The 16,807-nt window shown below is 40.1% G+C and overlaps 1 protein-coding gene across 1 annotated transcript in view; it reads right to left on the bottom strand.

Annotated features, from left to right (window-relative positions):
- The window catches only part of CDC5L (cell division cycle 5 like), a 49,291-nt gene that overhangs the window by 30,362 nt on the left and 2,122 nt on the right, over nucleotides 1–16,807 (bottom strand). The window contains exons 2-12 of the mRNA XM_073335763.2: nucleotides 14,452–14,555; nucleotides 13,341–13,502; nucleotides 12,582–12,709; nucleotides 11,361–11,460; nucleotides 10,394–10,612; nucleotides 8,815–8,959; nucleotides 8,173–8,361; nucleotides 6,375–6,523; nucleotides 4,475–4,637; nucleotides 2,780–2,944; nucleotides 267–347 (exon numbers count right to left, since the gene is read on the bottom strand). Of these exons, the coding sequence (XP_073191864.1) occupies nucleotides 267–347; nucleotides 2,780–2,944; nucleotides 4,475–4,637; nucleotides 6,375–6,523; nucleotides 8,173–8,361; nucleotides 8,815–8,959; nucleotides 10,394–10,612; nucleotides 11,361–11,460; nucleotides 12,582–12,709; nucleotides 13,341–13,502; nucleotides 14,452–14,555 (1,605 nt within the window). The remainder of the gene's footprint in view (nucleotides 1–266; nucleotides 348–2,779; nucleotides 2,945–4,474; nucleotides 4,638–6,374; nucleotides 6,524–8,172; nucleotides 8,362–8,814; nucleotides 8,960–10,393; nucleotides 10,613–11,360; nucleotides 11,461–12,581; nucleotides 12,710–13,340; nucleotides 13,503–14,451; nucleotides 14,556–16,807) is intronic.

The following is a 16,807-nucleotide window of genomic DNA, read 5'->3' as shown; positions in this document are numbered from 1 at the left end:
AAACCAAATTTTGTTTTCAGTTACGCGTATGTAACACCCACTGATTATATCCATATGAAGGCAGAAATTGGCCACAAGATGATGAAATTAGCATACTGAAGGAATGATTTTATTCTTTCATGATCCAGCTTAGTTGTATTATGCCTCACAGTAGCTATTGTTTAAAAGCGAGCCAAACAACTATTATAAATGTCTCCTTTTTTCCAATTTTTCCTTTAAATGCCATTTTGATCTTACACCATCATTAAGAAACTTCTCTTACTTACTTCTGCGGGCCTTGGCAGATCCTTCTGAACAGCTTTGTGCATCCGCTTTAGCTCCTTTACACGCTCTGCATCTCTAATAGCCTAAACAGATATTTCAAATGTTAGTCCAACCACCACAATACAGTCTGATGCTTCCCAATAATACAGGAAAGATGAATGCCACTAGACTACTGCAGTAGAGGTGGTATTATTAGTTGCGGGTTTTTTTATAGGAATAAAGGCTATAGCAAGAGACTGTAAGAGAATGGAGGAGAGCTATTATGGCCAACTGACAGCTTACCTCCCATCCACTGTACTAGACAGAACTTCGGGCCTCAGCCAAAGCTCACAGAATTCAGTGGAAAGATTCTCATTGGCTTTCCTGGACTTTGGATCAGGCCCTCAGAGAAGATACCCCAACCTTAATATTCTCCCATGAGGTCATCCTTTTCCATACTCTTTGTTCTTTAGAAATTCCTCCTGCCCTTTGGTTTCAACCTCATGAGACACCTGCTCCACAATCCCATGTGGTCCTGGCTCATCCAGGCTAGGCTCCTTACCACTTCCTTTCATTCTACTGGCAGGCCCCCACTTCTCCCTTCTATTAAATCAGGGGACTGAGCCTCCACCTGAATTACAATAATGGAAGTTTAAGAAAATAATAAGGGGATTCTCACACTTTCCAACACACAGGGTACAAATAAAATGGAGAGGTAGCACTGCCTAAAAACTCAGGATTGGTAGCCAGGATCTCCTAAATTTTAATCCCAGCTCTGCCACTACCTTGCCTCTTAAAACAGGACACCAGCTGGCCCCACATGGATGTGCAAGAGGAACAAAAGATAAAGTGACTTTGCCCAATGTACTTGCGCAGGTGGCTGCAGGATACTAGAAAGGTTGAGGAGGATAGCAGGCCTTGTCTGCTGCCTTAGGGACCAATGGCCATTTATTCATTATTATTGAACAATAATGTCCCCTTCTCCTCCAAACACTAGCCAGAAAAGGGGGGTGTATGCATGCAGGCGAAAAGCACTAGCTACACCTTTCCAAAAGTATAAGAGCCGTCTCCTCCGAGCACCTTCCCTCCAATGCCAATAGAAGTATTGTTTCTTTAAAAGCACAATCCCTCCAAGCACCAGGTCTTGGGCAGTGCCCCTGACCCCGGACCCTGTTTTCCTCACCTACAAAATGAACATACTGCTATTTATCCCAGCATTTACACCACATTCACCACCACTGTATCTGAACACCTGCTTCTCACGGAGAGTTGTGACTTTTACTTGTTCAAGTATCGGGGGTAGCTGTGTTAGTCTGTATCCACAAAAACAACAAGGAGTCTGGTGGCACCTTAAAGACTAACAGAAACAGCAGAACTAAAATTCATTTGCAAATTTAACACCATTAATTTGGGCTTGCACAGGGACTAAAGCAGCTCTGCCTCTCCCGGAATTGACACCTTCTCATCTATTACTGGGAGTGGACCACATCCAGCCTGACCGAATTGGCCCTGTCAACACTGGTTCTCCACTTGCGAGGTAACTCCCTTCCCTTCATGTGTCATTATATAATGCCTGCATCTGTAATTTTCACGCCATGCATCTGAGGAAGTGGTGTTTTACCCACAAAAGCTTATGCCCAAATAAATCTGTTAGTCTTTAAGGTGCCACCAGACTCCTGTTACTTGTGTAGCTCTTTGAAGTTGTAAAGCAGTAGGCAAGTGGGAATTTTGCACCCAACTATATTTTGAATAGCAATCCTCATTTCCTTGTGATCATTTCTACATAAAGGAGGAGTACATAGCATGCAATATTAATAGGCTATAGGACCTTATGGAATGGAATATGAATTGTATATACTTGATTTCAGTGGGACAGCCTAGCATTAACAAACATGGAAAACGTTTGTCACACATGAATAAAGATTCAGGCTTCATTTCCATCTTTTGTTCACTTGCCAACATATAGTGAAGGGCAAAGAGAATTATTAAAATATTGTTTTAAAGGTACACACTGAAAGTAAATTTCTAATTATGTTCCTAAAATTAATACTCCAAAGAGCTTAGAAAAAGCAAAAAACAAGGTGCCCAATAAAGGTGCACATCCTTACTATATTTCACATGTGATATTCTGTGGTTACCATATTAGATTCTGAAAGAAAACCTGAATAGACAGTTTTTAATTTAATTAATGTGCATAAAGTTAAGCACATTTAAGTCTTTACAGAATCGGGACCTAAAACTGTGACTAGGAAAAAAAATATTTCAGGAAAAATTTATATTTATTATCTCTTTCCTTGTGTTAAGATTAGGTGTGACTTATGATACTAGTAAATTAAAAAAATTTTCAACAGAAGTGTGATTTTTAACTTGAGTGTGTTCCTTTAAATATTCTAATGTTACCCTAACGCAGGTAACATGTACGTTTTTTTCTAATTTTCCTCATATAACCCATTGCTTTAATTAAGTATGTATCTTGAGCTACAGGAAATAACATACAGAGTAGAGAACTTTTACTGATTTCACAATGTACTCTCACCTGTTTGCGAGCATCCACATCAGCAGCATCTTCTATATAGGTATCATCTGTTTCATGTTCCTCAAGTTCCTTCTCTGCATTTTCCGGTAAAACAATCTCAAAGTCATTCTTTGGGGCAGGAAGACCCATAAGCCCTAGACGCAGATGCTCACGAGACTCTCTTTCCTATTGAAAGTAAATCAAGTTTTAATCATTCTGAATGCACAGACATTTATATTATTTGGTAGATTTTCATTTTCCTTGGGTACTAATAAATACAGAGAAAAAGTACACAGATTTCATCTGGTGATTTTAGCTAGCTATGCAGTCAACTTAACAGAAAATGTAAGTAAAAACTTAAAAGCAAGTTTAACAAATGAAAGATGAAGGTTATTAATCCACATTATACAAAAGACAATGACTCCAGAATTCATGCTCTACGAATAGTCTCCTGAGGCCTGTGGAAGGAAGATGTGCACCGTCCCTGAAAACAGCTTGTGAAAGGTGCAAGGAAAGGGATCCAGAGAAACCAGCTATTTAGTGTAGGAGTATAGCACAGGAGTGGCTCCTCTTTTCTCACTGTCAGTTTCAACATGACACTAGAAGTTCAAGATGACATGCACTTTACGAAGTTACTCATATAGAGAGTTGTTGCACAGCCTGGATATAGGGCTATCTGTGGAGAGTTGTCTAACGGGAACATTTCTCTTCAGATATCACTGCTCTAGAATTGCAATGCAGTGGCTTATAGATATGGCAATTATGCCAGTAGGGTAATGGCAAAAGCACAAGCATCTCTGGAAACCTTCGGAATCTGAAGTCTCTTGTTGAGCTTCCGAAGTCAAGAGCCAAGCTTACCCTTGAAAAGGACGAGATGGCACTGAGACACTTGCAAAGACCTCCAAATAGACTTAGTCCTTTAAGCGAAGAGAAAACTTCAGATTCTGGACTAAAAGAGCTATTTCCTTCAAAAGAACATGCCAAGCACTTTGGACTGGAAATCCTTTGTTAGCCCAAAGAGAAACACCGGTGCCTATAGTGGGAGATATCCAAAACCACAGTACAGGCTGCAGAATTTGCCACATAAAAGGAGCTCCCAAGGCAATTCCTATGTAATTCTGTGCCCTCTTATACCACATCTATTTGGCAAGATTCATCTGGCAGAATAGCCAGGAATGGAAACATCTGTTGACAAAGGTGATGAAAGAATCTGGACCAGATTGCTACATTACTGGGCATCTCAAGGGCTACAGCTCTTAATGGGTAAACCTTAAAACCGCTCTACTTCAATTTTGTCAACGGGGTACACTGATGAGAAAGTCCTGTACCTAGAATTGGCGGCCAAAATATGAGGGATTTGAGGGTGGAATGGGATTACAGGATAAACAAATCTTTTCTTGGGACTAAGTATTTCCTGTTCCACTTCAAAGACACAAGTGGGACTGAGGTCTAGTTATAGCCAAATGTCTTTATGTGGTGGAGCGTTGGAGCTCTTTGACTGGGCATACTCAAAGCTGTTTTTCTTTTTCATGTGTGGTGAGATTTTTGCTTTTAAAGTGTATTCTTGATGTGATGAAAATGCAGAGATGTAATTTTATTAGGTCATGAATATTTATATGTAACTGGTAATACAAATTCTGTACAGGAGATCAACATGAATTTCAAATCCCAGGAAGTTAATAGAACATTCTTCTCTTCCTCACACGTACTACTTACCAGTTGTTTTGCATAAGACGGATCATTGTAATCTGCCATTCCCTCTTCTGGATTGATGTTCAATTTATCTCGCAGGGGAGTCCTACCTGGAGTTGCTCCAACCACTGGTTTAGGAGTTATTCCACCACGAGGTGTCAAACCTTCTGCTCCATGAGATGGAGTCCTATAGAGTTAAGTAAAGGCACATTTGAACTTTTAATCAAAGGGCATCAGCTCTGAAAGAGTTTGAATGCTTTTTTGCATAGTAAGATACAGCTAAACTGAGCCACTTTTCAGAACTTTTTGTAAGACACACAATCTGTGATGATAGCTTAATAAAAGCGGTTTCTTTCATAGAACAAACAATAATGGAGAATGCGCATGCACACACAGAGAAAATCTATTACTGATCCAAAGCACCATATTTAAGATGCAACGTTAAAAATGCTATAGCCTTGCATAAATGTATTTAGAAAGATACTGCAGTTCTCTTTGGCTTGAAAGGATAGGGATTTCTTAAAACACTTCACATGTCAGAATGGCAAAGCCCATTTAACTTAGCCTATTGATTTTATTTAGCCCAGAGAAAGCTTTGTTCTGGTTGCATAGATGAAAAACACAGCTTTCCATGGGTGCCAAAAAAATTGTTACAGGCTTGAATTTATTAAAGTAACATATTTTTTAACTTAGATTTTTCAAAGTATTGTTACAACTAAAGCCCCCATGTATTCTGCATGGGTTAGTCACAACAAAATGTTACAAATTTCACAGATTACCACAGAGTAACACTGAAGTACAGGAAACATTTCAGTTAAAAGGGCTCTTAGATGTTTAAACTTGCTCTGTTGAGAGAATAAATAATAATAACATCTAACCCATCTTAAAACTGTTAACATGAAGGTTCTGCTTTGTTATATTGCTTCTTTTAAACAAAAAAGACGTAGAATACTGTTTCTAACATAACAAGCACACATTTTCCATCCAAGATTTTGGATGTGAACACCCACAATGCATGAAAGTTAGGTGGCTAGAAAACAACCCTATTTGCAAGTGCAGATCTGATCTTCAGTGAATGAAAAACTTGAACGCAAAATTAGATTACACACACACACACGCCGGCAACTGGATCAGCACAGGCTGACCTTTGCACTTGTGTTAAGCTGCGCTGACTTCAACAGAACTCTGCATAAAATAAAGACCTGCTTGAGTGGATCCAATTGTGGCTTCTGGATAAAAAATTTTAGGGAACAGACTGAGGTTATTTTTGAAAAGTTGCCACAAGAATACCTATTTACTTCATTTGCCTCTGCTTCCTCAAGTACGATGAACAGAAGTAAAATTAAAACTTGAATTGAAAAACTTCAGCCACAAAATATACTGAGTCTATGGAATTTTCCAGTTCTACGGAATATGGCATTTGTGGGATATATGTTTATTTGGGACCTACTGTAAGAGTCAAACTAACAATTCCACAATGTTTGGATTGGCTGTACAAGAATTATATTACATACATACACATACACATAAACATGGCCTATAAAATATTCACCTTGGCTTTTCAAAGGTTCACAGAAGTTTTAATCAAGTGTCTCTCAACAGCTGACACTCAGATGCAATACTTTGGAAACGTTAGGATCAGATATTACATAGAATGCCACTGTCCATTTTAAATATACCAGTTAATTTGTATTGCCATAGCAGCCAGGAGCCCTAGTCATGGACCAGTACCACATTGTGCTAGACACTGTACTAAAAGATGTGAGGCTCAACTTGACAAAGATGATAAGAAGAAAAAGAAAGTGGTATAATAAGGGCTAAAAAATCAAACTAGCATTTGCTGTAGGTCAATAATCAAATCCTGTTATTTAAAATATGTTAAGAACTTCCACTCATCCCACCATCTCTGAATAGTTTGCTTTACCTGAAGGGTGTGGAAAGCACTGTATTCGGAGTCTGAACAACTTGTCTCTGGGGTGTCACTCCAGAGAAGTCACTCTCATGGAGGGGGGTATTAAGACCACCTTTCAGGGGGGTGTCTACGTTCGTCAAAGCCATCAAGTTCTGGGCTTCCTGTGTGACAGACAATATACAGAGCACGTTACCAGGATTTCCAAAATCAACCTCTGTTGTGCAAGTTTAATAGACCTAGTGTTAAAAAATAGGTATGAATGCTGAATAGTCATTTAAATGTCAAAGTATTTTGTTGAAGTTGCTAAAAATTTCCTAATTTTAAGAAGAACACACTGGCTACTTACATGTCTTACAACAGAGCTGAGTATTTTAATCTTCCTTAGTTGCTACAATGAGGGAGTTGCTTAATATTTCAGTTTCCTTCAATCTGGGTAGATACCACCGCTAAGATTTTCAAAAGTGATCTGTGATCTCTAACATGTAATTAAAGACACTTTAAAGGCTCTGATTTTCAGAAAGTGCTGTTCTCCTGCGCTCTGAAAAATCAGGGTCTTTTAAGGTGTCCAAGTTCATCCAAAAATTATCAAGACCATAAGGCCATGTCTAGATGTAATAAATTCACTTCTCCAAGAGGCAGTAGTTATGTTGAAGGAAGAATTCTCCCATTGACCTAGAAGTGTCTACACCAGGCTTAGTTCAGCCTAATTATGTTGCACAGGGGGTGAGATTTTTCACAGTCCAATGCGATGTAGTTAGGTCGACTTAACTTCGTAGGGTAGACCAGGCCTTAGTCACTTTTGAAAATCTGGGTATATGCCTGAAATGAGTCAAGAACATTTTCTTCTCACAAAGATTTTGTCCTTTTGTCTTAAAGAAATCAGACAACCCTAAAGGTTAACACAGTGGACTAAACAGAGTCACACAAGAACTGTAACTACAACACAATGATAATCCCTCTATTCTAGTATCTTGTGTCCAAAAGTGCCTTATATGTCAGGTTTGAGGCAGATGGTCACTTCCACCCCACGCTGAAGTACCTACTCACTTGGGGGGAGATGATGCAGGAATGGATAGCTGGTTGGGTCAGTTCCTGGGAGAAGCGGGGGCCCCACAGGGTTCCTGCCTTGGGTGACATACTGCCTCCCACACAGCACTGATGCAGCTGGAGAGTAACCCATTGGTCTCAGCTGACAGCAGCACCACCTTGGCCCCAGCCTCAGTCCCAGCTACTGGCTCAGCACCCTTGACTTCCTGCAGCAGCAGATCTCCACAGTGCTCATGGTACTGGTGGACCTAGGAGTGCCAAGATCTGCCCCAGGCAGCAAGGCCCCCTACCCACAGCCTACACTGCCCCTGCTCGCACTAAAAGAGGTACCCATTCTCTCTGCCTGCGACCCTAGCACCTATTAGCCCTGCTCTCTTCATTCCAGGGCCCCTCAGGTCGTGGTAGGGGGTGTCGCAGTGTCAATGGGTGTTAAAATTCCCTAAAATGTTTGCAAGTTTTATTTTAGCTGCTATGATTTATACTCTTTTTGAGCAGAACTGTGAGATAACACGAAAGGTGCTCTAGGAAATCAAATTACTCCTTTTGATACTCAGACTCTTATTATGACTATATTGATCAAAACCCTTCTACTTTATTACTTGTATTCTTATAAGCTATAGGATTTTCACCTCTTTGTGTTGTCTTACTAAACTATGGAGTGGCATAACTTTTTTTCCTTTGCTTAGGGAGGCTTGCTATGACAAAGTCTGAGTACCCTCACTCTAGTATAACATAGAACTTGCTCTATACATTTATACTTTACCTGCAGGATCCTGTCCTGTGCCGCTGGAGTTTTGGGCGTTCTAAGGGCAATGCTGTTGTTGGTGACATTGTATTCAGACAAAAGGGTGCTGGAAGCAGAGTTAGTAATTCCAGATTCTTCAGCTGTTTGACGTGCAATCTCGCTCGCCTGGCCTACTTTCACTACTTCCTCGAGTTCTGTATCTGAAATCTTTCAAAGGAAACCAGTATCAAACAACGAGTTACATTTGGGAGAATAAAGTTCATACTTGCAGGTATCAAGAATTACATACCAAAGGAAAAAGGTAACATTTTAAGAATACTCTCCTCTCACCCAGCTCAAACAGATACTCTACTCCTACTTAATGCACTGGCTAGTTGCTTATTCAATGCATTTTAAAAAATAAACAACCTGTCTGCCATGTATGATGATAAAAAGGTGCGAGACTGAGAGGTCGAAAGGTACGGTACGTGCAATGGCAGTGCAGTGCTGCCAACGTATGTCAGCTCTAACCTAGGAAAAGCACCTCTATGCCCGTTTGAACCTTGGTCTCTGCAACAACTGTGGTATGCTAGGTACAGAACTGTGACCATTCGACTCATTTCACACAGGCTACCAAACATCAGACAGATGGTAACAGTTTGCCTCTGATCGACAATTTACCTGAGGTGCTGGAAGCACTAGTTTGCTTCTTTTTTTAGTAAACTCTGACACTCCACTGGTCTGAAGAATAGCTGAAGGCAAGTCAGATTCTTTCTTCCGTTTCATATGCTGTTTGTCTTTTTTGCGCTCTCTTCCTTCCTTCTCCCTGTCACAATGGACAAGAAAGTCATTTAAAACGCTCAGAACTGATCAGCAAAGCAAAACTGGCAATTCAGAGAGAGACAGAAAATCCTTTGCTCTAGCTGGTGAAGGTGGGATATGCTGTAACAAAACATATTTCAGGAAGAGGTAGCAGCTTTGTGGATCAGAAGTCAATTGATAATACATGGATTGAAAACCATGCAATAAGAAAAGGAATGTCACATCTGTAAATAATGGGATTTAGGAAACAGCTTGCTACTTCGGCTGCAGTTAGTAGACATCCATTGGTGCTCGCCAGCATGCCAGTGACTGTAGGAAGAGGGAGGAGCACTGAAAAATGCTAAGAAGCCCCAAGTGTAAGCAAGCAGGAGCTGTCCTTCCTCCAACAAGTGGTAGGAGGAAGCCAGGGAGCGATGGGAGCTTAGGAAACAAGGCTCTGCCCTTGAAGGAATAGTAAAAGAAGCAGCACATGAACTCTTGCAAGGAAAGTTGGAGGAAGAGTTAGTAGGGCATGGAGCCAGGTTTGAATCTGTATATTACACACACTTTTTTAAACAACAACACTGGAATTAAGGGCTATAATTCCAACAAGAGTTTCTGGTGAAGCCACTTGAGTTTCCTTCTCATGGTTCACAATCACATGACGCTCTTGCTGGAATTGCAGCTCTGTAATTCACAGCTGTCTGCTATTTATGCTGTATACAATGGATTGCCTAAACTAGGAAATATTAAAAGAAAAATTAATTAGATTAGAGCTAGTAAATCAAGTTGGACGGATTGTTGGATCTGCTCACTCAACAGGGAACAGTTGGCAGAAGTAACTGGAAGTGAATTGGGGAAGTACAAACAACAGCATGCTGGCTAGCTCTGCTGTTCCATTTGACAACGTTTGTCGCTGCTCCAGCAAACATTTTCAGAGACAATTTTGTTAAATAAATAAAAAAAGACTTGAGCTGATTCTAATAATAATATAATCACATGTGGCAAAATGGCAATAAAACAAACAAATGAAGTATTGCCACGACATGTCAGAGCTGCTCTTACAAGCAATTTAATAAAGCCATGTTTTGTAGGAAGAAAAATCATCATTCCTCTGATGAAAACTAAAATGCAATTATCTTACTGATGTAAAAATATGACAGAGTTGGTGATGCAATGGTTTAAATTCCTTGAAGTCTTGAAATTCTTTGGTTCAAAAGAGCAAAAAAGGAGTTCGGGAGCCTCATTCTTGGGTCCAGTCAACATTTTTCCACATTATTAAACTGACACAAAATTCACCAAGACAAGTAATCATAAGAGACCTAGAACTGAAGAGAAGCGGCCTGCAAGTCAGAATCAAGGTGCACTGGCATATGCCCAGTGAGGAACACACTTGCCCATACCAGGCCTCTGTTACATGAGCACTAAAAATTACTCACAAAATTTAAAACAAACTTACGATCTTAACTCTCCATCCAGGTCTTGCTGACGTAGCTTCCTGAAGTCCGCATCCAGTGCCTGGTAGTTTTCCTCCAATGTATCATAAAAGCCAGGAGCAGGCTTCTTTTCAAATGGGATTTCTGCATTGTAATCCACTCCTCTCTTCTTTTTCCTTTTCTTCTGGATCTCTATCCCCGCAGCTCTAAGTTCCCTCCTCTTCTGGAGAGCAGCAAGACGTCTGAGGAAACACAGAAAATGCTACTTAATTCAAAGTTAATGCCTCCTGTACAACAGTCACCTGCTAACATCAGATATTACTTAGGGATGAGATATTATTTATAAAATGTGATGGACCATAATAGCACTGACATTATTAAATGTTTATATTCCAGGAGCACCCAGATGCCCCAGTCAGGCTGCAGACTCATTATGCTAGGTGCTGTGCAAACACATCCAAAGATACGATGACACAGCCCCTGATGCCCTGAAAAGATTACAATCTAAACCCCTGATCCTGCAAAGACTTAAGTAAGTGCTTTAATTTGTACATTGCATGTAGTCCCAGTGAAGTCAGTCTGAGTAATTCTATTGCATCAGTGTAAGCACACGCAAGTCTTTACAGGAGTGGGGCCCAAGAAGACGAGCAGCATATGAAGGATAGGGGAGAAGGGTACATCGTATCCTGCTGTTATATACACATTTGCAAATCATTATTTTTTAAAATCACTCTAACTAGATAAAGCAACTAATCACTCTAACTAGATAAAGTGGCAACTAATCGCATCTTTCTTTCAAGCATCATCAACTTGCTCATTTCTTTTTGGCATCTCAGTAGAGATGGGTCTTGAAGAGAAGCTGAAAGAGGAGAGAGCAGTGGCTTCACAGATCGGTTCAGGAAAGGGATTCCATGTGAAAGGGACAGAGGGAGAAACTAAAAACTTAAGAGACAACAGAGCAGACAAGTGGAAGGGATGGGGTGTGTCTACCTAGCTTCTTCCAGCTGCTTCTCTCTTGCTTTTCTTTTGGCCTTCTTTCCCTGAGTATTAGCCAGACGTGCTCTAGCTTCAGATAGCATTTCAAGTTCATCTGCAAAAAAGTATAGAGAAAGAAGATTACCAATTTTTCACATTATATTGGGGAGCTGGGGGTTAATATTAAGATCAGAAGAAAACCTTTAGAAAGCTGCCAGGATCGGTGTGCCAGCATGGATTCCCCATGCCCTCTACATTCTCTCTTTACAATGAGCACAAACAACCAGATGAACACAAGAGATCAAGCCACCAACCAGATGAACCAAACAGATCACAAGAACATTCATAATGTTGGCAATATTTTACTGATGTACGAGGCTGTTTAAACTGAAATCAGAATATTCCTAGTAAAAGGGAGATTGAGCACAATAATAGAAAACAATTTAATTTATATTTAGGCCTACACAATAATGATGACTGACCTATTATTATGATGACAGGAACATGACACTTGAGAAACTATTACTATTCAAGAACAGTCCTTATTCAATCTTCACCCGGGGCACCTTCATGGACTCCTACCCCTCCTAACAGTTAGTCTCAAATATTACTGGTGTAACACACAGAAGAATTTTTACTGGTACATTTCAGTAATGATTCATCTAGGAGACATTATCTGGTGTGAAGACACAGAGAGGAGCATTACCAGTGGAAGGGCAGTAAATAGTAGAAAGCCAGGCAGTGAAATAAAAAAAACACCATCCAAGGAAACAGGTGATAAAGAGACAGAAGAGAAGGAGGGGAGCAGATCCAAAGGAGGAAGGCGACCATATGAAATTGGGGGGAGGGGTAGCTCAGTGGTTTGAGCATTGGCCTGCTAAACCCAGGCTTGTGAGTTCAATCCTTGAGGGGGCTATTTAGGGATCTGGGGCAAAAATTGGGGATTGGTCCTACTTTGATCAGGGGGTTGGACTAGATGATCTCCTGAGGTCCCTTCCAACCCTGATACTCTAAGATTCCATGAAACTGAAGAAAAGAAAGAGGAAACCTGAAAGACGAGAGTGAAACAGAGGACCTGAGGCAGAATACAAGATAAAGACTGTATGAGGAACAGAGATAGGAGCCTGAAAAAACAGAGAGAACAGAAGAGACAGGATGATCAAACAAAGGCCAAAGGAACTGCAAGAGACTGAACTGTTAAAAAATACGGATACATGTAACATATTCTTAATTTACCTTCATCCATATCAATAGGATCTGGCCGGGCTGGTTTGGTTTCTGGATTTGGATCAATTTCTCCTGGTTTCAGTTTTCGAGGATCATCTGCAGTTTCTTCCTCATTGTCTCTCTGAGCAGCTTTATCCCTGCAAAGATGTACCAGCATGTTCAGGTGATATGACCCATTTTATGAATCTGGGGAAAATGAGCAACTATCTCCTGAAATCCCAACCCCCCAAAAAAGCCCAAGAAATGTAAGCTGGTAGCTCACAGTAAATATTACAGACATTTACTAACTGCAGAGAAGAATTATGAAATCATTGAACACTAATATTTAAGCTACCAGAACAAAAGCATCACAAATTAATAAAAACAACTGAAAGAGAGGCAATGAAACATGCAAAGTGGACAAGTCAGCAGTAATGAGGGTGACAGGAGTGAACTCATCTGTTGTGGGTAACAGCTGTACATGGAAAGATATTGATAATAGAGAACTGCTGCAAGACGGGCCTGCTAGCAACTCCTGCCAGGAAATGGGCCAGTCATTTCTCTCTCTGCCTCCCTCCAGACCACCAGGGACCAGGAGCCTTTCCCATCAAGCTAGGTAGCCCAACCAAGCAGCCTACAGAAGGCCCAAGCCAACTGGAAGCCCTTCCAGCTGCAGCAGCAGGGAAGGAGAAGAGAATATGTCCACACAGCCAGCAACCTCCTGATGTCTATGTAACAAACTATAAACATTTTCATGCTATTTATGTTTAGCAAAATAGAGTCACTTACAACAGAAATTCATAGTGTTCCAAGCACTGCGCAGCTGTTCTTCCAATGATTGGAGCAATGGTCCTCCACTGGGTTGGCATTAGCTTGGCCAAGTGTAATAGTTTCTCCTCTTCTTCCCGTGACCATTCTGTTTTTTTGATACTTGGGTCCAGCCACTCGTACCTGTTACATGGTCGTAAAATTAAAGGAGGGCATTTCTGAGACAGTTTATGACAATTCACTTGTGAGCAAGTCATATTGCTTCCACACACCAGTATGATAGGATTTAGAATCTCATCCTGGATATATCTAATCTATGGTATTCAAAAACATGTATTATAGGTAGCACTTTTATACACAGAAAGCTTTATGTTTTGTTCTCATTTGTCATACAGATCGTCCCATCTCTCCTCATCCTCACTTTTTTTTGCCACAAGACAGGATTCACAAAACTAGCCTTTATTAGTAATGTGGTTTTACATACCATTTTCAAATGGTTACAAGAAATGGTGGAGAACAATTAAGGTCCCGATACTGCAAATACTTAAACACACACTTAATTTTAAGTATGCATGTAGTTCCATTAGATTATGCTTCCACTAAGTTTAGCATGTGCGCTTCAGTGTCTGCAGGATTGGGGTCTAAATCTCATATGGATTTGTTAGAGTACATGTGTGTTAATTTTAAGGGTTTGGGGTTTTTTGGTACACATTCAAATCTAGTACTGGAAAATAAAAAAAGGGGACGCTAAACTGAATGGTCTGAAAGCCTCTTTATATTAATACAAAGAGCTTACTTAAAGTGAATTTTCTTTGTGCAGTTTCTTTCTGACAAATATCTCGTTAAAATATGTAAGTCAGACTACAAAGTGATTATTATGAACTTAATTTTCATAATGATCCTGTATCTTCAGTTTATGTGATGTCACTGATGTCATCCGTAAAGTGAATGGCTTTCTATTTTTGCTCATGTTACTTTCAAGGAATACAAGTTTGATATCTGCAGAAGATGACATCAAATAAGAATTCTCTCTCTCTCCCCTGGACCTGAACCACTGACAAATTCTATAATAACCTTTAAATTCACACTAACTACGGATCTCGCTTTCCCATTTACTGTGTTCTCTACTTACCATCTGGCTTTGCATTGCTTTGCTGATTTTCTGTGCAACAAGGAAGCAATACGAGACCACTGGTTTTTGCCATATTTCATCACAGCTGCTTTAAGAATTTCATCCTTAAAACAAAAAGAATTCTTATTACAATGGGTCATTAGAAAACTTTATCAGAGATGAATGCTTGCTTTGAGCTCTGTGAGGAGAGATGGAGGAGAGGGTTTGATAAGGGTGGTGGCCAGGTGGGAAGGGCAAAGTAACCCTCTTTTCCCCAAAATTTTGCTCTCATCGAAGGTGAGTGAAGATTTAGGGCTGTTTCACCAATGTCATTAATGTTACAGCTGAATTTAAAATTACTATAGCTGAAAGAGGTTATCAAAAGAAAATTATTACCATTTACTTTGGGTATTTGACAGCACTTGGTGAATGGCCAGTTTCATCGTTTCTCCTGTACAGTAAGTTTCCAGGGTTGTGTGAATCCCTCACACAACAAGAGTGGTGAGAAAATATTTTTAACAATAGGACATTGTAAAAGCATGAAAATTGGGGCATATATGGCACCTAAAACCACTTTCAACTTTTATTAAATTGAGTAGATTTCAAGTTGATGATGTCCCTTTAATTGGAAGTTTCAAGTTTGCGATGGAAATTGAGCCAACTGGCTAAAGAACAGCAAGCTTTGAAAGTCCTAAAAGAAGAAGTCAATAACAAGACAAGCACTTGGTTGCAGATCTGGTCACAGCTAGAACTGTTTATTTTTTTATATTTGCATCCTAAACCTAAGCAAGTTTCTGTTCTTGTATAGTCATTTAATACAATACATGGCAGATTAACAGCCATTTCCTAGTCTCAACTTTGTTTGGGGATAGCGATCATTATGATATACATGATGTAGTGCACGTGATGTTTAGTATGAACAAAGTGTTGTTAGGAACACTTGTTTTGTGACAAGGCAACTGTAGGCACACTTAATTTTACAGTTTAATGGCAAATATGTTACTTAGGAGTGCTAAAAGTTTTTGTACCAAACAAACAATGGCATATGAAATCTATTTATGAAATATCCCATTTGCAGGTGTTTCAACTGAAACAGCTGCAGATCCTGAGAAGACTTCAAACAGAGGAAAGAGGATATGATCTCCAAGTGTCATGAAATCTTCACCACAAGAATTCAGTAAACATCAGCTCCATTTTTCACAGGGTTACCTCACAATAAAGTGTCCATTAGGGCTGACACTACATCACTACACTACATCAGGGCTGATACTACGTCACAAGACAAGGTGTGCACCATGACTTCCTGATGGCAGGTGACATAGTGAAGATAACGTCAAGACACTGGAATGCAAACCTGTGTTGAGATAGAACAGTTTTGTCTCAGAAGACAAAGTTATAGAAGCATCAATCCCATGAAAGAGAAAGAACTACATGTCCCCAAACCCAAACTTCCCCTCTTCCACAGAAGCCTTACATTTCACTTTTATTAGAATAAAGTTAGAACCCCCAAATTTAGGAGATTATGGGAAGAAAGTTATGGACCTGTTGCAGACTATTCTAGCACGGAAACCATAAAGTGCATGCACTGGTACTGTGACCAGAGATGTGAACAAAAGCTGAAAAGCTCAGTTACCCTTTGAAGTTTTCCTAGGATCAGATGGCATCTTTTTCTAAGGGAAAGTCCACACTACTGCACTACATTGGCACAGCTGCACCGATGCAACTGTGCCACTGTAGTGCGACTGGTGAAGATGCATTATGGTGACAGGAGAGCGCTCTTCCGTCAGGATAATTACTCCACCTCCATGAGAGGCGGAAGCTATATTGGCAGGAGAGCGTCTCCCTCCGACATAAAGCAATGTCCACACTGCGCTAAGTCGATGTAACTTATGTCGCTCACGGGGTGTTGTTTTCACACCCCTGAGCAACCTAAGTTACACTGACTTAAGTGGCAGTGTAGAGAAAAGCACATGGAGTGATCAAATAAGTCATCTACCAAGTGCTCCACAAATGCTTATTATAGCCCAGTCTATACAAGAAGAGTATCCATTGCCAACAACAGACATTTGCAGTTAAACTATGTTCCGCACCAGTTTAACTGCACAAAGTTGTTCTTCATAGTGTACACAAGTCTTCAGAGTGCATTGTGGCTTTAATCATAGGCTGCTGAGTTTTGGTTTGGGATACTACCAGGGAATAGATATATATTTTTAAATGAAAAAATCTTCTCTCTGTATTTATCATACTTCCATCTCTTGCTGCAAGAGTCCATTTGCTACAAGTTAGCACCACAGCAATAACATTGATAAGATGTACAAATAATCACTGATCATTTTTTGCATGACCATCATGTAGCCACACATGTTTACTGTGAAAC

Source organism: Lepidochelys kempii, chromosome 3, assembly GCF_965140285.1.
Source record: "Lepidochelys kempii isolate rLepKem1 chromosome 3, rLepKem1.hap1, whole genome shotgun sequence".
NCBI classification, from domain to species: Eukaryota; Metazoa; Chordata; order Testudines; family Cheloniidae; genus Lepidochelys; species Lepidochelys kempii.
Note: the sequence above shows the minus strand (reverse complement) of the source record. Positions and strands in the feature narration are given on the sequence as shown.